The 21,306-nt window shown below is 35.5% G+C and overlaps 1 protein-coding gene and 6 non-coding genes across 10 annotated transcripts; all 7 read right to left on the bottom strand.

Moving 5' to 3' along the window:
• Nucleotides 1-1,497: 1,497 nt before the first annotated feature.
• LOC137490941 (uncharacterized) lies at nt 1,498-12,291 on the bottom strand. 4 transcript variants are annotated; one of them, XM_073947968.1, is made up of 3 exons: nt 12,145-12,291; nt 10,924-11,073; nt 1,498-3,488 (listed from the first exon to the last, which is right to left on the bottom strand). In XM_073947968.1, exons 2-3 carry the CDS (start codon nt 11,006-11,008, stop codon nt 2,767-2,769), a joined length of 807 nt encoding a protein of 268 aa, XP_073804069.1. In that variant the 5' UTR covers nt 11,009-11,073; nt 12,145-12,291; the 3' UTR covers nt 1,498-2,766. The 4 variants fall into 4 exon arrangements, with proteins under 4 accessions (XP_073804069.1, XP_073804068.1, XP_068076059.1 ...); XM_073947967.1 differs by lacking the exon at nt 12,145-12,291 and adding an exon at nt 11,652-11,705 and having other exon boundaries at nt 10,924-11,105; XM_068219958.2 differs by lacking the exon at nt 12,145-12,291 and adding an exon at nt 11,652-11,705 and having other exon boundaries at nt 10,924-11,076.
• Nucleotides 12,292-16,472: 4,181 nt separating this feature from the next.
• trnas-uga (transfer RNA serine (anticodon UGA)) lies at nt 16,473-16,554 on the bottom strand. The gene has a single exon. It is a non-coding gene; the product is annotated as a tRNA-Ser (tRNA).
• Nucleotides 16,555-16,672: 118 nt separating this feature from the next.
• On the bottom strand, nt 16,673-16,745 carry trnak-uuu (transfer RNA lysine (anticodon UUU)). The gene has a single exon. It is a non-coding gene; the product is annotated as a tRNA-Lys (tRNA).
• A 746-nt stretch (nt 16,746-17,491) lies between these two features.
• trnas-aga (transfer RNA serine (anticodon AGA)) lies at nt 17,492-17,573 on the bottom strand. The gene has a single exon. It is a non-coding gene; the product is annotated as a tRNA-Ser (tRNA).
• A 109-nt stretch (nt 17,574-17,682) lies between these two features.
• Nucleotides 17,683-17,755, bottom strand: trnak-uuu (transfer RNA lysine (anticodon UUU)). The gene has a single exon. It is a non-coding gene; the product is annotated as a tRNA-Lys (tRNA).
• Nucleotides 17,756-18,513: 758 nt separating this feature from the next.
• On the bottom strand, nt 18,514-18,595 carry trnas-aga (transfer RNA serine (anticodon AGA)). The gene has a single exon. It is a non-coding gene; the product is annotated as a tRNA-Ser (tRNA).
• Nucleotides 18,596-18,713: 118 nt separating this feature from the next.
• trnak-uuu (transfer RNA lysine (anticodon UUU)) lies at nt 18,714-18,786 on the bottom strand. Its single transcript has one exon. It is a non-coding gene; the product is annotated as a tRNA-Lys (tRNA).
• Between the last annotated feature and the right edge of the window lie 2,520 nt (nt 18,787-21,306).

The raw sequence follows: 21,306 nt of genomic DNA, 5'->3' as shown, positions 1-21,306 counted from the left end.
CACCCCACCTCTCTTGAATTGTTAGATTTGTTATTCAATAAATATAACAATTTATTTATATTTATTCTAAATAAATACAATTAATATTAATATACAATTATTATTCTAAATAAACAACAGAAATCAGTCCTAAATATTACTGGAAAACAACAACTGGAGTGATATGCCAACATCACTTAAGAAACCTTTTGCATGAAAATGAATTATGACAATTCTAAAGAATACAAAAAATGTACTGTATTATAGAATTATCTGTGGTCTTAGACCAGATCATGGCTGAGAAATCATGTTATGAAGTCTTACCTCCCTGACTCATTATCCCTCCTTTCTGCTTTAAAGGCATGCTTAGTGAAAGTAACATCATCATCATCATCATCATCATTATATTGTATAAACTTTAAACGACTTTCAAAACTCGCTGCGTGCCGACACTTGCGCATGAGCAGTGCCTATTATGTCGGCGTGCATGCAAACAACCAACCGGGATTCACACAGGAGTGCGTGAGGCGCGCGGGAATGGTTTTCCGCGCGCATGCGTCAGTTTGCTTTCACCAGCATTGAACCAGAGGGGGAGAGCTACGTCAGTAACACCAACAATAATTTAGTGACTGCATTTTATTTATTTATGTATTTATTTATTTATCTAAATATTGGGAATTTATAAGTTCATTTCAATCAATAATGTCAACCGCAAAATTATATTGGGGTGGCCAAAGGGGTGGCCAGAGTTTACCGAGGGGTGGCCGTGGCCACCCCTGGCCACCCCTTGGAGGCGCCCCTGGATCTTCTTCTCACATTGGAAAGATTATTGTTTTAGTGCCTGATCATTCTCATGCTCTTGTCTCGTGTGGAGTTCCATAACAGTTTGCAGATTTTAATATTATGGAGAGATATAGCCATCCTTACACTATTATGTGCATTTCTGATCTTAAACTGTAGTTCCACTGTACTCTGCAACGAGAACCTCAGTCAAAAATATTTATGTAAAACTGAATTTTTGTTGCATCATATAATCATATTTTAAATTTTTCATAAAATCATCAAACAATGTGTACCTAAAAAGCATTTTCTAAGAAATAAAAAAGTTCTGTCCTATTGTCACTAAGTTATTGTTACTTTTTTCTACTGGATATGTGGTTTATATCTAGTATATATATATATATATATTGATTTGTCTATTTGCTGGCTTGCTATCAGAAAACAAACACTAAGCTAGGCGATAGATTAATTAAATTCTACAATTACAAGTGATTTGTAATTTGTTCATTTATACCCCATTTTTTGTTTAATAATGTTTTTCTATGCAGACTTTATGTATTGGTCTAATATTTGTATAAAGAAAGATTGCATTTGCATTTACTCATTTAGCATCTTTTATCCTGCGACAACAACTAATGACAAAAGAAGAAACAGACTCAGCCTATCAAAGGTTCAGAGCTTGTGTTATTAAATGCTAACAAACCTTAAGCCAAGTCCAACAAGTAAAGCCACACAATGTTGTTTTAAAGCTTATTTAATTTTATTTATTTTTTTTAAATGCACCGTTCTATTCACAAGTCAAGTTGTTAAGCTCATTAGGCCCTGTGGCTTTTGTTTTTTATTTATAATATCTTTCACTTAAATTGCTGTTTCATAAAAACATCTACTGGGAAGAGTTGCCATATTTCATATAAAGATTTTATGGCACAAACGTGTTATTTAATTTTAAGCTTGTTTGTTTTTATTTATTAAAAAGCCTAGCTTGATATGCACTATTTTGTTTTTCTTTTGCTTATTTTATTGTTGTGATTTATAAAGTAATCTGAAAATTATTTATGAAAGCTTTTCTGGTAAAATAATAATAATAATAATAAAACAATAAACAACAATTAAACAGTGTTTAAGTGTCTAATGCCGGCAGCATCATATGTTACAAAACTATTCACAAAGACTATTTGATTTATTAAATAACTCATCTCTTATGCTTTCTTTCATGTTATGTGACAAAATGAATGAATGACTCGGATTAACTAAAAGATTCATTAATTTGCTCATGTGCACGATGTGTAGTGCGAGACAAGATTAGTTCATTTTTCGAGTCCTCTATCGAGTCGTTCGTTCACCACATGAAAGACTACAGCCTAACATATGCATTTATATGCCAATCATATGCATTTAGAGCCAGAAAAAGAATTGATCTGTTCACCTCTCGAGTCCTCGGGTTTGAGTCATTCGTTCATCACCGGCCAATCATATGCGTTTAGAGCCAAAAAAAAAAGAATTGATTTATTCAACTCTCAAGTGCTCCGGTTTGAGTCATTCTGTCACGTGATGAACGAACGACTCAAGAACCAGAAGATTCGAAAGGTGAACTAATTATCATGGCTTCTATCGGCTCAGACTGGGTACATTGGTTAAAATTATATGTGACTGTCATTGTAACGTGAACGCACCACTGACATTTGAATACATGAAGAGGTGAGCTGAGCAAACAGACAACAATACCTATAGACAAAAGAGCAGGTAAACATTGAATTATTATTTTCTCATTCTTATAGTATTCTATTTATGACTTATTTGTCGTGTGATCAACCTTCTGGGCTAGTTGTAGATGTGTTTGGAAGCAATTCGTAACATTTTAATAATATTTTGGCAAATTGAACCAAATGAACGAAATGACTCGAAAAAAGATTTGTTCATCTCGATCAGTAAATAAAATGATACGAACTTCCCATCACTATTGAGCATGCGAAATTCTGTTGTACGCCACTGCGAAAAGGGGCGGGATTAAACAAGATGATTAGACATGAATGGTTTCTCTCCAGTGTGGCTCATGATGTGTTGATTAAGGTGTGATGATTGGCTGAAACTCTTCCCACACTGAGTGCATGAGAATGGTTTCTCTCCAGTGTGAATCCTCATGTGTTGATGAAGGCGTGATGAGCAGGTAAAACTCTTCCCACACTGAGTGCATGTGAATGGTTTCTCTCCAGTGTGGATTGTCATGTGACAGTTAAGGTTTGATGATTGGCTGAAACTCTTCCCACACTGAGGGCAAGTGAATGGTTTCTCTCCAGTGTGTATTTTCATGTGACAGTTAAGGTGTGATGATTGGTTGAAACTCTTCCCACAGTGAGGGCATGTGAATGGTTTCTCTCCAGTGTGGATCCTCACGTGTAGATTAAGGGATGATGATTGGCTGAAACTCTTCCCACACTGAGTGCATGTGAATGGTTTCTCTCCAGTGTGGATCCTCATGTGAATCTTAAGGGATGATGATTGGCTGAAACTCTTCCCACACTGAGTGCATGTAAACGGTTTCTCTCCAGCGTGGATCATCATGTGAAACTTAAGATCGTCTTTTCTTCCAAAACTCTTTTCACACTGAGTGCAGATGAAATGGTTCTTGTCTCTCCTTTTCAAAATACCATCAGTCTGTAAATAGTTTTTTTCCTCAATTTTGACACGATGTTCCTCCTCTTTACTCCCCTCATTCACTTCAATTAAGTCTGAAATAAATAAATAAAACAGTTTTTATTAAGTCTTAAAAACTCTCATCAAAAGCTGAAAAGTGAGAAGACACAGGAAACATTGGCTACACACACTGTAATTTTGGTGCAAATTAAATGTAAAATAAATCAGATCATATTGTGTTTGGTCCATTAACGTGTACACATTTATACAAAGTCTTGGATTTCATCACAGAGGTCCTAATTTATTTATTTATTTTACCTTTTTAAGATTAAGTTCATACATTAATTGTTTTAAAACATCTATTTCGTAATACTTTAATATGAGGAATAAAACACTACTTATTGTCAAAACTCATTCTTAGGAACTTTACCTTTTTCACAACTTGTATAGTTTCTCTATCTAAAAAAGCTCCTGATCTAAATGCATAGATCTTAAAAAACAAAAATGCATGCATACAGTTATTTTATTTAGAAAAATTAAAACCATTTAAAACTGACCAGTCATATATTTTATTTATACATATTTAAATTTGTCTCTTGATTGTACACATATTTTTCCCTTTATAACAAATACATAAATCATCTACATATAAACTACAAAATATATTATTCCCATTAACATTTACAATATTATTAATTTTAATACTAAATGGTGTTACTGATAGTATACTTTCTTGGGGCACTCCTGATTCTCATATATGCTATATATGCTCATATATTCAGATAATACAGTTTTCATACGCACACGAAAAACTCTCTTGAATAAAATAAATTTGCAATAAAATTAGGCAAATTTCCTCAAACACCCATCTCGTGTAAATCTTTTAAAATACCATACCTCCTGGTAGTGTCAAAGGCCTTTTCCGGATTTAAAAAAAAAAAAAAACTGCTTGCATGTGTTCTTTTTTTTAATAAAACCATCTCGTACAAAAGATTCTAATCGTATAAGATGGCAAAGAGTACTTTTCCCTCTTCTAAACCCACACTGATATTTATTAATCTTCTGGGTTTTTTTTAAATCCACACCAATCGATCATTAATCATTCATTCCATTGTTTTGCAAAGGCAACTGGTAAGTGCTGTTAGACGATAAATAGTTTAATGATCTTTTCCTGGTTTAGGTATTGGTATATTAATAGCTTCTTTCTAAAAGGCTAGTATTTCTCCTAATTTGCAGATATTGTTAACCCGACAAGAAATGCCATCTAAAAAGGTGACCTGCTGTTTGTCTAGTCATGGACATTGACAACATAAATATACAAATTACAATGTTAACCTGGGGCTTGTGATTGTGAAACGTCTGTTAATGAACATCAGGTATAGCATGAACAGTGTGAAAGGAGATTACAGATAACACAGGATTCTGTTTCTTCAGTGTTAGAATGACGCGGAGTTAATAATTTCAAGAGTTAAAAGCTCTCGAATACTCAGCCTCAGCTCTCAGAATAAACAGAGCACAATGACAAACAGTGACATACATAAATTGTAAATCATATCATAGCAGTGACCTGGGGCCTCATGTATCAACGCTGCGTACGCACAAAAACTTTGCGTACGCCAGGTTTCACGCTCAGAATCGCTCACGTTTGGATTTACTAACAATGAACTGAACGTGGGAATTTGCGCAGGTTCACGGCAGCTTTCTGGCAGGCGTACGCACATTTTTTGTGCGTGTCTGTTTCATTTCCATTGGCGACTCCTAGAGGCAGTTGTGTTAAATTATTCTCTACAAAGTGTCTGATCCTTGCAATGGCGTCTGTATGAGACGGGTTCATATAGTAGGTATGTAAGATTTCCAAACCATACAGTTGACCAGCTAAACATTAAAGCACAATTTGCAGCGGTCGCCTGTTTTCCCAATGTAATCTGAGCTATCTACTGCACGCACATTGCTATAAAGACACTATGTGAAGATAAATTTGCATGCGTGAATCAGAAACATTTCCATTCAATAAATGTGCAAATAAAATATGATGCACAAACTTATTGATGATTCCTACTTGTCTTTCTCGTGATAAATAGTGGGCAAAATCTGATATGTAGCGGGGAAAAAAAAGAAGAATGAATTCATCAGACGCTGGATTCAAGCCGAGTTTATGCTCGAACGTGTCAGTACATGATCATCTGCTTCTTATGAGGTGCGCCACTGAGACTGCGAAGGGTACTGCAACATTTTACAGATATAAACCACACTATTTCTTTTTTAAATGCACTCAGTGCGATGTTCAGACCCAACTGTGTTAACCGTATTAGCTAAACTCTCCCACTCTATTTTTTTTCTTTTGTTGTTAATTCCGGAGAACAAACTTGCAAATAACACCGCTTTTCTCCGGTCTACCTCCGAAAGCAGCACCTCCAATTCACATTCTGTTCAAAGTTTCTCTTTTTGCTTGCTTTTGCCATTGCTTTTTCGTTGGGTTTTGACATTAGCATAGTCATTAGCATATTCATACGGGGGAGGAGGCAGGGAGGGGTTTTGTGCTCGTGCATGTTGCGCTCAGTTTCACGTTCATTCAGATGTACAAAAGAATATGCGTGAGATTCGGCGTACGCAGTGTTTCATACATCTGAATTTTTTTCTGCGTACGCACATTTACAGCTTTGTGCGTATGCAATGTTTTAGTAAGATTTCCACGCAAGTCTTCGTACATGAGGCCCCTGATCTTTTATGCTATTGTTTTAGAACTTACAATTATTGGAGAAATGACCAGGAATAATAAACAATAGAAAACAGTAAAACTCGAGGGCGAACTGGCCATAGGGAGACATAGGGACATTTCCCCTTGGCCTGACAGTCATCTGACCTGCTGCCACCGTGATTCTGGCCCCCTCCGCCCCCACTTATCATGAACATTGCACTTCAATCCCCATACTTAATTTAGTAATAGGAAATTAATCCTTAACAAAGTATGAAAGTATAATTATTAAGCAAATTATAAATGTCGTTGTAAGTCTGGAATACAGCATATGTAGCTGCAGTTAAAAACTGTTTAATAACACTTATTAATTTAGAGTTAATGCTAAACAGATAATGCTAAACAAATAATGAATTCAGTATTTGCTAATGCATAATAAATGGTTTATAGTGTGTAGTTATTATTGTAAAGTGTTACCAAATTATCTTTTGTCTTAGACCTTTAGACCTGTCTTACACTGTTAAAAATTGTCCCGTTAAAAAACAGTAAAATACTGGCAGCTGCAGTTGCCAGCAATGTACTGTTATTTTACAGTATGTTGATGTAAAAATACATGGACTACATTGATTTACACAATACTCAAGTGAACTCATTCTGCTCACTGAAAGCAACTGCCTCAAATTGGCCAACAGCTGAATGAGTTTATGAAGTAATGTGCTATATATGCTTATAAGCATAATCATAATGATAACTTATTTTAGTTAATTAGATAAGTTCGTTTTAATTCTAATGTCTTATTTTTCACAACAGCACACATACATGTAAATCTGGAATCACCAGAGAAATTCTGACTGCATCAGCCACTAAACAGCCGCTATCTTTAAATAAAGAAACATGCAGAATAATATCAGCAGTTCATTGTTCATCTTTAACTCATACACTGGCTCTACTCTCCTCCACAACGGTGACATACAGAAGAAATTAGCTTCAGGTTTTACAGTAAAATACTGTTTTTTCCTTGTTTTAACGGTAATCTACTGGCAGCTGTGGTTGCCAGCAATCTACTGTTTTTTTACAGTCTACTTCCGTAGTTTAAATTGACAGTATATTACTGTTAAAATACATTTTACACTGTGTTTTTACCTCTCACACCTTTAACCCTTTCAACCCCAGAGCATATACTTCAGTTTTAATTGAAGTGTCCACACTACTGAGTGTTTAAGAAACATGTAGCAAAGCTGAAGTAAATTCATTAATTAACTGACTAATTAAATGATAATTGAGGATTAACAATGAACAAATGAAGAAATACTGAAGGGAAAAAACAAGAACAGAACATACAAAACTTTAGTCACAGCTTTATAATGAAATAACCTAAAGAACAACAAATGATTAAATCATTTAAATGATCAGCGGATGATTAAACAACTCTACAAACATCATCACCAGCTACACTTATTACTTAATACATGTATTTTTGTATAACATCTACTAAAGTTCTTCTTGAGAAAAAAAAGTGAAAGTTTTACGTCACCATCATGGAGAACAGAGTTTGCTTTAGTTGGGCTCTTAGCCCTGTCACTTTTAACATTTATATATCTTGGCTGCTGCAATTGTTAAGAACTTTGTTTAAAAACCTTCTTTGTTGTGGCAAGTCAGCCAAAAACCTAAATAAGATCTGGTGATGTTCATGTTGCTATTAAATGGCAGAGTCTGTTCTAATTCAGTATAATAAAATTTACTGCTGCTATTCAATGTTAAATCTTTTGTTTTACATTATATGTCTATATATGGCAATGATTTCTGGAAGTTTTTAAGAATATCTTGGACAATAACACTGCTCTATGGTGTAAATTGCACTCAGAGAGGCATCAATAATCAGCATATGAACCTCAATAATGGTGACAACTAACAAAATGAACAGTTTAACTCACAAACAGGCAACTGAAAGTCTAAACATAAACAACAGCAGAATCAAAAACAAATAAAGAAAACTGTGAGACCATCATACAACATTTATTTACACCGCAATGCATGCTGGGATATTTGTACCGTGCCACTCCCAGCATGCATTGCAGCATGAAACATTTGAATTGTTACCATTGTTGAGATACAAGGTCAGATTCATTAGGTCTGAGTGTGTATTTGGCATAGATGAACTGTTTTTGTATGTTATTTCTTAACTGTTAAGTATTTATGGAGGTATCTTTTCTGATTCCACTTCTCATTAATTAAATTAATACCTGCAATTAAGCATAAAATCTATTGCATGTGGCCCTTCTTCCAGATTTATACCAAAACATTTATCAGAACTAATTTCAGACAAATAGATTTCTCTATTTATTGACTTCCCAACTTTATCGCTATAGTACAAGCACTTTGTTAACTCTTTATTATAGTAATTGGAGAGTCTGATTTAATAAGTTTAAAGGTGAAGAGCCCAACTAAACCAGCCCCATTACGGTGACACAAAAAACACCTTAATTCCTGTTGGATCTCAATGAGAATAGTATGGAAGTCAAATCAGTCAGTAATAAGTGTGTGTCTGCTGTTGTTTGTAGAGTTGTTTAATGATCCTCTGCTGAGACTGAAGGTGTTTTATTTTATTTGATTTTATTTAATGTTGTAACTCAAGTCACTGTTTGTGTTTCTTTTCTTCAGTAATTGTAATTATTAACAGCAGGTGTTCATCAGTGTCTGAATTCACTCATTAGTGTTCATTAAAACTGTCAGGTGAACCATATTAGTTAACTAGTGTATGGAATAGTGAACAAGGACACAAAGCGTGATTTCAAACACAGACTTCAAAACATCGAATCTGAACTCTGTTAGCTCACAGTTTTCTGCAGTTGGTTACTTTCTCGAAAACAAAAATGTTACCCACAAAGCACTGTTTTTAACAGAATATTACTGTTTTAGTGAAAAAACATTATTTTACCGTAGAATCTGACCGTTTTTTAACAGCAATTTTTTACAGTGTACCTCCCTGACTCTTTATCCCTCCTTTCTGCTTTATAGCCATGCTTAGTGAAAGTAACACCATCGTTAAATTACATACACTTTACATAAACTATGCAAAACTCGCTGTGTGCTGACACTTCTGCACAAAAGGCTGTTAATTCAGTTTCATGGCGCATGAGCGACGCTTATTTTTTCGGCGTGCATGCAAACAACCGGGATTCACACAGGAGCATGTGTGAGTTGCTGGTTTTCTGTACGCATGCATCAGTTTGCTTTCACAAGCGATGTTTCAGTTGCACATTGAGAATAACAAACTCGCACGTGCAAAAAATGCCAAATGTAAATGGCCCCTAATGTCTTTATTTTGAGATTGCCACTCTTAATGAATACATTTGCATAAAGTAATTGTATCTAAATGCTTTCACTAGGGGACATTTTTTTTTGCCGCCCCCAGGAAAATCCCACCCTGAGCGATCGCCCACATTGCCCATGCCTAAATCCACCACTGGTATAGCTAAACGTTATTGTTCCACTATTATTTGTTTGTTTTGTCTCACGTCGTCCCACAACATCATATAGTTCAGAATACTGTACAATGTTTTATAATGATTAATTATTTTAGTGTCAATTTCATTCAGCATGTTTAAAATTGGGGCATCCATGTTTTCTGACATACCTTAAACCAGGGTCTCTGCAGGTTTCACCAAGTTAAATTTAAGACTTTTATGACCATTATGAATGAAATTTTAGACTCATAAAAGACTAAAGAATTTTTCAAATGGCCCAGATTTTGTATTTGTCCTATCAAAAAAATATTATAATAAAAAAAATATTATATTATTATTTTGAATATTTCTTAGTAAAAGATTTTAAATGTGTAAAAAAGCAAGCTCTACTTGTATCCACACACATTTTTCCAAAATAAACTTTCTTTAAAATAATTTTTTTTTTACAAATGTTTTAAAAACTATAACAAATTAAATCTATGCACAACAATCTGTCCAGGTCGATGTCCTCAGCAGTTAATACATGGAGCACGTTTAAACAAATGATATTGTAAGGAAAATACTTAATCCATTATGATAAATAGAGTTAAAATGATCTTTTTGAATAAAAAAGTTTAAAGTTTTATTGAGATGGATTGTTGGTGATTGTATAGGTTTTGGCCAGACTGGTTAACACAATATGAACAAAGGAAAATGAACACTTGTTTAAAAAAGATTTAAGACCTACAACACAATTTTAGTAAATTTAAGACTTTTAAGGCCTAAAATTTGATTTTGGAATTTAAGACATTTTAAGACTCCGTGGAAACCCTGTTTAAACACAATAGCGCTGGTAATTAGTTATTATGATAATGATGTAATTCTAATTCAGATACTATCTGTGAGAACTAGTAACAACTAGAAACAAGTTTAATCCCATGAAGTAAATTAAAAAAGGGGAATTGGGATCAATGGGACATATGCAAGTGGAAAGTACCAAGCTAACACTATCACTGCAACACTGTGAGAATACTGAAGGTCAAATATCGTCAGCTCAGTTAAACGTTTTTAATTTATGGTTTTTGTTTATTTTATATAGTGCCAGTGTTCAAGGAAGCTTTACAAACAGTAGTAGAACAAGAAAAAGCAATAACCTTAAGAAGGAAGAGAAAATGGGAGACTAATAATACTTGAAATAATGACAAAAGACACAAGAACAAGTGACGAAAGAAACTCATTCCTGTCTTTCAATGACTGCTTATGTGCATTTAGGAGAACTAGGCAGCACACTCAGGGCTGCAAGATGGATTTAATTTAGTATTATTATAATTAAAATATATCTGAATGAGGATCAAATGACTGAGTTGGTGTTTGAGAATGAAAACCAACCTGTTTGTTCCTGCAGATCTTCCTGTTTGACTGTGAATGTTTCTTCAATCTTCACATCTTCACTCTCCTCTTTAATAAACGCCATCTTTATAACAGTGTGGAGATCAGTCGCTTCAGCAGGAGTTTTTCTCTGCGTTTGGACACTTTATCCTGCTTAAAATTAACAAAACAATAAAAATGTCCTGTTTAAAATAAATAAAACAATGAACAAAAACAAGATAATTTCAACACTTGCTTCAACAGTTTCTTTATATTAGTCATTAACAAACAGAAATTATGTAAGTCTGAGCAAGCAACAAAAGCCACAAATCAGCCGATGTAAACTAGAACTCCATTTTTCAAATTTTATTGATGTATACTTCGAATAGAATGACATTATGCTATTTAATAAATTAAACCTTCACTAAAACACTTATCACACACTTTACTGTTGCTTTATTCAATCTTTTTTTAGGTATGTTCTTAATTGTTTAGTTTGTTTGATTTATTTTATTGTCTGCTTACAGCAACGTTGTAGCACTTATTTGCACAAGACAAGAATTTCCTCTCGGGACAAATAAAGTTTATCCTATCTTATTCAAACAATAGACCTTACAGTGAGTAAAATAGTAGTTCTTTGTATAAAGGGTTAAAATAATATTGTCAACAGCAGGTACATCTAACATTAAATGAACACACTGAAATTTTAATCAGTTGGTTTACATCTGTGTACAAGCTTTAAAACAAACCTTTCTCCAGTTGAATCACAGTGTGGGAGCGGCGCAGCCTTATGACGTCACACCACCATGCCACAATAAAAGTCTTTTTTTGTTTAGCTTTTTCCCCCTACTCACTCTTATTTATGAGTCATGACTTATCGATACATTTCTCCCTCATTTTCCACTTTATAATTTATCTGCTTTTTGTTTTGTATTTGTAATGAATGGGGAAACATCAAATTTTTATATAAATTTATATACGTAATAGGTTGAAACTTATTTGGGCTACAGTCCATTTGTCAGGATAAAATCAATATTTATAACCAAACCAAAACAAACAAACACATAACTAAATAGTTGTAAAAAAGCTTTTAAAAATGACTGAAAAACTTAATAACTTAATTGAAAACTTAATTGAACTTAAAAACTTAATTGAACAATGCATGCACATGTTTAGATTTTACATTTTATAATGTCAGCATTCAGATATTATTTGAGTGTAAATTCAGAATGTGCAACTCACCTTTCCAGTCTTCAATGAAGAAGTGGGATGAGAAATGGCATCAGTCGGTTTTTCTTTGTATGTTGTTGTTGGTAATAATCTCAATGTAGGAACCAACAATCGTAGTTTGTCCTCCAAAGTTGTTCTCTTATAGCTAAATAAGCCAATGAAGTTTCTGTTAAGAACGCAGAATATAGATACAACCCTGCTGACCTACTTGATCTGGCATGTGATTGGTTAATACTCAATTGGCCCCCAATTGGTTAATGCTGGTATAAAGATGCAATGAGCAGTGGGCAACAGTGAAGACTCAAAACACATTACTGCAGAGGATGGGAAGTTTAGCAGCTATACGAACCATAGCTTTAAAGAGAAATAAAGATGTATTGGGAAAATAAGTTGACTTTTGATGGAAGCTTTTTTATTTTGGCTGCTGCATTTTATAGTTAAATTGGTGATCCACTGCAATATCACATTTTAAAATTTAGTTGATGTGTAATTTACCTGTGTGAAAATAAACAACATCTCTGAATGTAAAAAGTTCAAAGTTCAATGCAAAGGGAGACCTTAAACAGCCGAAATACAGAACTTGATTTTAACTTGCACTGGGAAAAAAATGTTTTAGAAAAAGCCACAATAAAAAAAGCAAACAGCAGTTTACACCGAGGGAAAAAAGTTTTCATTATAAAAATAAAATTGTATTATAATGAATTGAAATCATATATTGTATGCATTTGGGTCAGTTTTAATGCATTAATGAAGGCTATTTAAAGCTGGACCGACCGACGCAATAAACATGTATGTTGCGTTTGTTTAATTTATTATGCACGCGAAAAAACTTATTCTAAACCAAATTTGTTGCCGGATTCTTTTTATGGGAACGAGAGATAAAGTGCTTATGAAGTGCTTTGTCGGCCTCTGGTGGTTAACTGATGCAGAGCCGACGTCTGGGTCTGGGAGACACATTACTGTGGAGGATGAGAGGTTCAGTTGCTTTACAAACCAGTTTTTACAGAGAAATAATGTTGTATTGGGAAAATAAGTTGACTTTAGCCATCTTCATTTGTTTTGTTGCTGTTGTTTTATAGGACTATTGATTGAAGCTTTTTTTTATTGTAGCTGCTGCATTTTGTAGTTAATGTTGATACACCTATGTTGAGGTATTTTGATTTGAAACACATTTTAATTTTTTTTCCCAAGCCTGGTTAAAAGGTAATGCAAGAGTTATGTGTTGTTTTTGTAGAAGTTTCTCAGAGTTGCTTGGCTGAAGTCTTTGTGTAAAGATGCAAATGAGCTTTGAAAACTCAATCCATACCGATGTCTCAATACACACAACTACATTCACTTATATAATAGTTATAGAAGATGTATACTATTATACTGTGATATATTATCATTCGTTGAAAGAAACAATTTCTGAACTTCAGATTGAGGTTTTATTTGTGTTAAGTTCAGTCCATATATTGACATGAGCTAACTATTAGCAGAGTTTTAGTCATTTATTTATTACTGAACTTGTTCTTTATGTGAGTTTAGAGTCCTTTATTTATCTTAAAGCACATGCAGCTTATTACTGGCTTCTGGAAGACTGTCAACACTTTATGTTTATAAATTGTAACTATCAAAATGTAACTTGTTTCTGTGCCAATTTTGTTTTCTTTCCTTTGTTTTTTAGTTGAACAGAACATGTGTAAGCAGCTCAGCTTTCCCGAAAGCCTCTTATTCACCTGGTATGTATTAAAGATGTTTTTCTCTCTATTTATTACTTGTGTTTGTGCATACAAATATGCAGACATTCACAGAAGCATATATAAGATACTCTGACAAAACCTTTTCCTTTTAACACAGTAAAGCAATCACATACTGTGATGCATCTAAATATTTATAATTAGAAAATAATTACATCACTAGTAAATTTATTGTATAGGCAGTTTATACAGAATAACTCAACGACAAGAGTTCACTTTCATATCTACACAATGCATAACTTTTAATGTGATTAACCTGCTCCACCTACACCAACTACAGCATTTCTCAGACTTCTTTTTTCACTATGGTGTAATTACAGTGGTGAACATCACATAAAACAACAACTGCACTTACTCCTGTAACTTGTTTGCAACAATGAATTTTAAATATCTGCGTCACATAGTCATTTAAATAAAAGAATCATCAATGAGTGCGGTCATCTTTATTAATAGCTGCCTGATCATTAACTGAATAGGACCATTTAACATATAAGAAACCCGTTAACAGGTATAGCTGTTCATGCCAATACCAACTTGATAGACTATTACATGAACATATTACATGAACAGGACCTGCCTAACATCTCTTAAGACAAATAAGCATAGTGTCTATAACAATACATGCTTGATTGCCCAGATCAATACAGTCGCTACATCTGAATGGTGCTTTTTCACACATTTTAAAAATAACAACTATTTGTAAGCGAAGTTCTTCACCAATACCAGTTTAATACCTCAAATAATTATACATGTGAGGCATCACAGTGGTGCAGTAGGTAGCACTGATCGCCTATATAAAGTGGATTAAAAAAAGTTAAGAAAATGTTTAGATTTAAGGTTTGTGAGAGAGAGAGCAGACAAAGTGTAAAGTGAAAACCATGGGAGAAATGTATCAATAAATCATGACTGCAACAGATAGTGGCAAAAAAGTTAAACAAAAAAGACTTTTATTTTGCCGTGGCGCGTGACGTCATCAGGCAGCGCCGCTTCGTCGCTGTGATTCAACTGGAGAAAGGTTTGTTTTAAAACGTTTACAGATATAAACTGATTTAAAGTTAAAGTTCTAAAGTTTTAAGTTTTTTATGCGATGCTATATTATGTTCCTGCTGTTGGAAATATTATTTTAACCCTTTATACAACTATTTTAGTATTTTAGTAGTACTATTTTATTCTCAGTAACTGAAGGCTGTTGTTTGAATAAAACAACAGAAAAGTGTATAATAAGTGTTTAAATTAAATGTTTCACCTGATTTCTTTTTGTTAATGACTCTCAAATAAAGAAACCATTGAAGCAAGTGTTGAAGAGAAATTATTTTGTTTCTGTTCATTGTTTTGTTCATTTTGAACTGGATTAAGTGTCCAAACACAGAGAGAAAAACTCCTGCTGAAGCGACTGATCTCCACACTATTGTAAAGATGGCGTTTATTAAAGAGGAGAGTGAAGATGTGAAGATTGAAGAGACATTCACAGTCAAACAGGAAGATCTGCAGGAACAAACAGGTTGGTTTTCATACTGTTATATTTTAATATTAAGAATAGGCTACTAAATTAAATCCATCTTGCAGCCCTGAGTGTGCTGCCTAGTTCTCCTAAACGCACAAAAGCAGTCATTGAAAGACAGGAATGAGTTTCTTTTGTCACTTGTTCTCGTGTCTTTTGTTATTATTTTATGTATTATTAGTCTCCCATTTTCTCTTCCTTTTTAAGGTTATTGTTTTTCTTGTTCTCCTGCTGTTGGTAAAGCGTCCTTGAGCACTGGCGCTATATAAAATAAACAAAAACAATAAATTAAAGTTCAAATGAGCTGACGATATTTGACCTACAGTATTCTCATAGAAGATATCTGCTATTACGGTGATAGTGTTGACTTTTACTTTTCATTTGCATATGTCACGTTGATCACAATTTTTTCATCAACTTCTTTATGGGTTTAAACTTGTTTCTAGTAGTTGTTACTAGTTCTCACAGATAGTATCTGAGTTAGAATGACATCATTATAATAGCTAATTACCGGGGCTATTGCTTTTAAACAGGGTTTCTGCGGTGCCTTAAATTCCAAAATCTAAATTTTCAATCTACAATCACCAACAACCCATCTCAATAAAACTTTTCATTCAAAAAGGTCTTTTTAACTCTATTTATCATAATGGTTTAAATATTTACTTACAATAACATTTGTTTAAACGTGCTCCATTACTGCTGAGGACATCGACCTAGACAGATTGTTGTGCATATATTTTGTTTATTATAGGTTTTAAAACGTTTAAAGCATTTGTTCATTTATTTATTTATTAATTTTAAAGAAAGTTTACTTAGGAAAAAAAGTGTATGGATACAAGTAAAGCTTACTTGTTGCTACACAGAATTCGAACCGGGGTTGCTGCGGCCACAACGCAGAGTACTAACCACTATACGATCACGGCGAGCTATGAAACAGCCGTTGTGACCTATGTGTGGTATGTACCTCCCTGTGATAAGCCCCTTTCTCTTCAGTGAGAACACTCTGTTGTTTTTCTCCTCCTACCAGCACAACGCTTTTCCCAAGAAACAATGGAAATGCAAACAATTGACGACTGCTGCAATTTTAAAAAGGGGGAGGACGTAGTCGGCAGGATTCGAACCTGCGCGGGGAGACCCCAATGGATTTCAAGTCCATCGCCTTAACCACTCGGCCACGACTACAAAACTTTCTGTGCCGCCATTTCTTTATGCCTAGTACACATATTGTGCATCCGGATGAAACTTTCATCAAGCGATAGCTCAACGGCAAAAGCTGTGGCTCCACAAAATGAGCGTCACACGCCTGAACAGGGACTTGAACCCTGGACCCTCAGATTAAAAGTCTGATGCTCTACCGACTGAGCTATCCGGGCTCCACAACAGTAATTTACAAGTAGGCAAGGTTTGGGTTGTGGTCGACACAGACCTTTACAGTACACTAAAGTTTACCGTGAGATGGGGTTTTAAGCTTATGGTTGGTGTGGAGGTTGCTAAAACACGACAGGTTACTTTGAGGTTGGGTTTATGGTTTTTGTAGGTGTAGACATCAGTACAACACAATAGTTTGGACTTCATGTCATGTAGGAGACATTAAATAGATCAATGATAACTGCAGAATGTCTTTCTGCTGTTGTGGCAATGAATGGACACTCAACAATTGAAAAGATTCCTTCCATGCCTTAGAAGCGTGACTTGATCAGTACTTATCTACACAGCATGCTGGCATCAAAGATCCTATTTCTCTTATATCATATCCCTAGTCTTCCACACTTTAGGAAACGTAAACATTCAGGACGTGCCATTAGCACAGCCTGCACTAAAAGAAGGCTGGAGATAACGGATGGCAACACAGAGTGCGACACCAATGTCATCTTGAAAAACCTGCCGTCACCCGGATTGCTGCGGCCACAACGCAGAGTACTAACCACTATAAGTTCACGGCGAGCTATGAAACAGCCGTTGTGACCTATGTGTGGTATGTTCCTCCCTGTGATAAGCCCCTTTCTCTTCAGTGAGAACACTCTGTTGTTTTTCTCCTCCTACCAGCACAACGCTTTTCCCAAGAAACAATGGAAATGCAAACAATTGACGACTGCTGCAATTTTAAAAAGGGGGATGACGTAGTCGGCAGGATTTGAACCTGCGCGGGGAGACCTCAATGGATTTCTAGTCCATCGCCTTAACCACTCGGCCACGACTACAAGACTACCATTTTTTTATGCCTAGTACACATATTGTGCATCCAGATGAAAATTTCATCAAGCGATAGCTCAACGGCAAAAGCTGTGGCTCCACAAAATGAGCGTCACACGCCCGAACAGGGACTTGAACCCTGGACCCTCAGCTTAAAAGTCTGATGCTCTACCGACTGAGCTATCCGGGCTCCACAACAGTAATTTACAAGTAGGCAAGGTTTGGGTTGTGGTCGGCGCAGACCTTTACAGTACACTAAAGTTTACCGTGAGATGGGGTTTTAAGCTTATGGTTGGTGTGGAGGTTGCTAAAACACGACAGGTTACTTTGAGGTTGGGTTTATGGTTTTTGTAGGTGTAGACATCAGTACAACACAATAGTTTGGACTTCATGTCATGTAGGAGACATTAAATAGATCAATGATAACTGCAGATAGTCTTTCTGCTGTTGTGGCAATGAATGGACACTCAACAATTGAAAAGATTCCTTCCATGCCTTAGAAGCGTGACTTGATCAGTACTTATCTACACAGCATGCTGGCATCAAAGATCCTATTTCTCTTATATCATATCCCTAGTCTTCCACACTTTAGGAAACGTAAACATTCAGGACGTGCCATTAGCACAGCCTGCACTAAAAGAAGGCTGGAGATAACGGATGGCAACACAGAGTGCGACACCAATGTCACCTTGAAAAACCTGCCGTAACCCGGATTCGATCCGGGATTGCTGCGGCAACAATGCAGAGTACTAACCACTATTCAATCACGGCAAGCTATGAAACAGCCGTTGTGACCTATGTGTGGTATGTTCCTCCCTGTGATAAGCCCCTTTCTCTTCAGTGAGAACACTCTGTTGTTTTTCTCCTCCTACCAGCACAACGCTTTTCCCAAGAAACAATGGAAATGCAAACAATTGATGACTGCTGCAACTTTAAACATGGGGAGGCCGTAGTCGGCAGGATTCCAACCTGCGCGGGGAGACCCCAATGGATTTCTAGTCCATCGCCTTAACCACTCGGCCACGACTACAAGACTGTCCGTACCGCCATTTCTTTATGCCTAGTACACATATTGTGCATCCGGATGAAACTTTCATCAATCGATAGCTCAACGGCAAAAGCTGTGGCTCCACAAAATGAGCGTCACACGCCCGAACAGGGACTTGAACCCTGGACCCTCAGATTAAAAGTCTGATGCTCTACCGACTGAGCTATCCGGGCACCACAACAGTAATTTACAAGTAGGCAAGGTTTGGGTTGTGGTCGGCGCAGACCTTTACAGTACACTAAAGTTTACCGTGAGATGGGGTTTTAAGCTTATGGTTGGTGTGGAGGTTGCTAAAACACGACAGGTTACTTTGAGGTTGGGTTTATGGTTTTTGTAGGTGTAGACATCAGTACAACACAATAGTTTGGACTTCATGTCATGTAGGAGACATTAAATAGATCAATGATAACTGCAGATAGTCTTTCTGCTGTTGTGGCAATGAATGGACACTCAACAATTGAAAAGATTCCTTCCATGCCTTAGAAGCGTGACTTGATCAGTACTTATCTACACAGCATGCTGGCATCAAAGATCCTATTTCTCTTATATCATATCCCTAGTTTTCCACACTTTAGGAAAGGTAAACATTCAGGACGTGCCATTAGCACAGCCTGCACTAAAAGAAGGCTGGAGATAACGGATGGCAACACAGAGTGCGACACCAATGTCACCTTGAAAAACCTGTCGTGACCCGGATTCGAACCGGGGTTGCTGCGGCCACAACGCAGAGTACTAACCACTATATATATATATATATATATATATATATTTTTTTTTTTTTTATTAAGAAATTTTCATACAATTGCAATTTTACATTTTACACATATTTGCACAAGACATCTCATTTCAAAAGCAGTTCATTTGTGGTCGATGGTCCTATTTCCAGGGTCCTTTCAGTCCTTTAAAAAAGTAATGTCCAATTCACAGTCCTTTAAAATCTGACATACTTCAACTGTAAAAACATTGTAAAAAACATCAACTTTTTCTTCATGATAAAAATAATAAAACAAATATTGTACATACTTTACGAATTTTCTTTTAAAAATGTTCCATACATTTAGTCGCACTTTTTCCTTCCTCATTACAACTCTTCTTTCCCATATTGCGTTTTTCATCAACATTATCAGCAAGTTAATAAGCTTTTTGTTTTTACATGCACATTCATTTTCCAATCCCAACATTAAAACCTTATTCCATTCCATTTCTTCCTCCCCTTTTAATATCGAGATCATTTCTTTACATCTTTCATTAAAATCATCCAACTGTTTGCAATGTAAAAATAAATGTAAAAGCCCCTCATCATCTTCGTGACACACTTTACATGTTGCATCTTGTTCCATCCCAATTTTATTTAAAATGGCATCAGTAAAAATCACTCTGTGTCTAATAAAATATTCTAAGTTTGCCAATTTTGTTTGTATAAAAATACCTCTCATGTTTTCCCATATGTTGTTCTCATTTGTTATCTCGTATTTTTGCATCCAGTATACAATTGCCACAGGTTTCTTAAAAACTGCATCCCTAAAAACACAATAAAAACTTTTCACAGTACATTTCTTAAAATCATTCAATTTCTCCCCTATTCTCACATACACTTCCATTCCATCAACGTCATCTTCTTTATTTTCAATTTTTTGAATCCATTCTTGAGGGATTGCAGTTTTAATTATTTCGTACTTATTTTTTATTTCTTGTCTGCTATATTCTTCCTTTGCTTCTTCCATGGCATCTATAATGCATTGTACTGGTAAAAAAACCTTCTTTATACTCATATAAAATATCCCTTACTTTAACTATTCCTGCCACCCACCATTTCTTTAAAAAAATCTCCCTCCCTTGATTTAAAATGCAGTTGTTTAAGAAAAGAGGCTGATTTAAAATGTTCTCTCTCCCTAGAGGTTTAAAATGCACATTGTTTAAAAATTTGCCCCAAGCTCTTAACAATTCCTTATAAAAATCCGGCACCCTCTCCGCCATCCAGTTTTTTGTTTAATAAGGTTGATTAGAAAACAGTGTAGGGCCTAGTGGGCTTGAGGAATGACTCAAAGGCAACCTGTGGTTTTGGGGAAAAGTAACTGCCACCTATTGTTGAGATCACGCCTTTTGGATTTATTGTACAAGAGCCTCTTTATGCATGTGCAAAGTAACTGAGTAGAAAGCATAGTAAATTATGCTTCCCCCCCCCCCCCCCCCCCCACCCACCCCCCCACTGTCTTAGACGAAACTGCGTTTGGAAGTATCATATCCAGAGGTTTTTTCTTTTAGTGTTAAGACTAAGTAGGCCAGAGCACCAGTCTTGGCAACAGCAGGTGCTAGGTTCAAATCCAAACAGCACCTTTCCCTCAGATTATGGGAGAGTGGCTTTCTGATCTGAAACTCTTTCAATGGCCGATAGCATATGTTTGTCCTGATTTCCATTTTCCGAGCTGACTCTGGGTTTGGATGTAATGAAACTGGAGGTTCCAAAAAACACTTAACACATGATTTAGGATAGATTAAATAAAAATAAATTCATGCATTTTTTGCTTTGATCTTGAACAGAGGCCAGGTTACCGGTCAGGTTTGAGACATGATCATCCAGACTCTAAAAGACCACGTCCGTCTTGTCAGCATTTTTTGCATCCTGACATGCTGGTTTTTGTTGTGTATTATTTTTTTCTACTTCGATTTTTGTTATCAGGCAAATGTCTCTT

This window comes from Danio rerio, chromosome 4 (assembly GCF_049306965.1).
Source record: "Danio rerio strain Tuebingen ecotype United States chromosome 4, GRCz12tu, whole genome shotgun sequence".
In the NCBI taxonomy this organism is placed as follows: Eukaryota; Metazoa; Chordata; class Actinopteri; order Cypriniformes; family Danionidae; genus Danio; species Danio rerio.
Note: the sequence above shows the minus strand (reverse complement) of the source record. Positions and strands in the feature narration are given on the sequence as shown.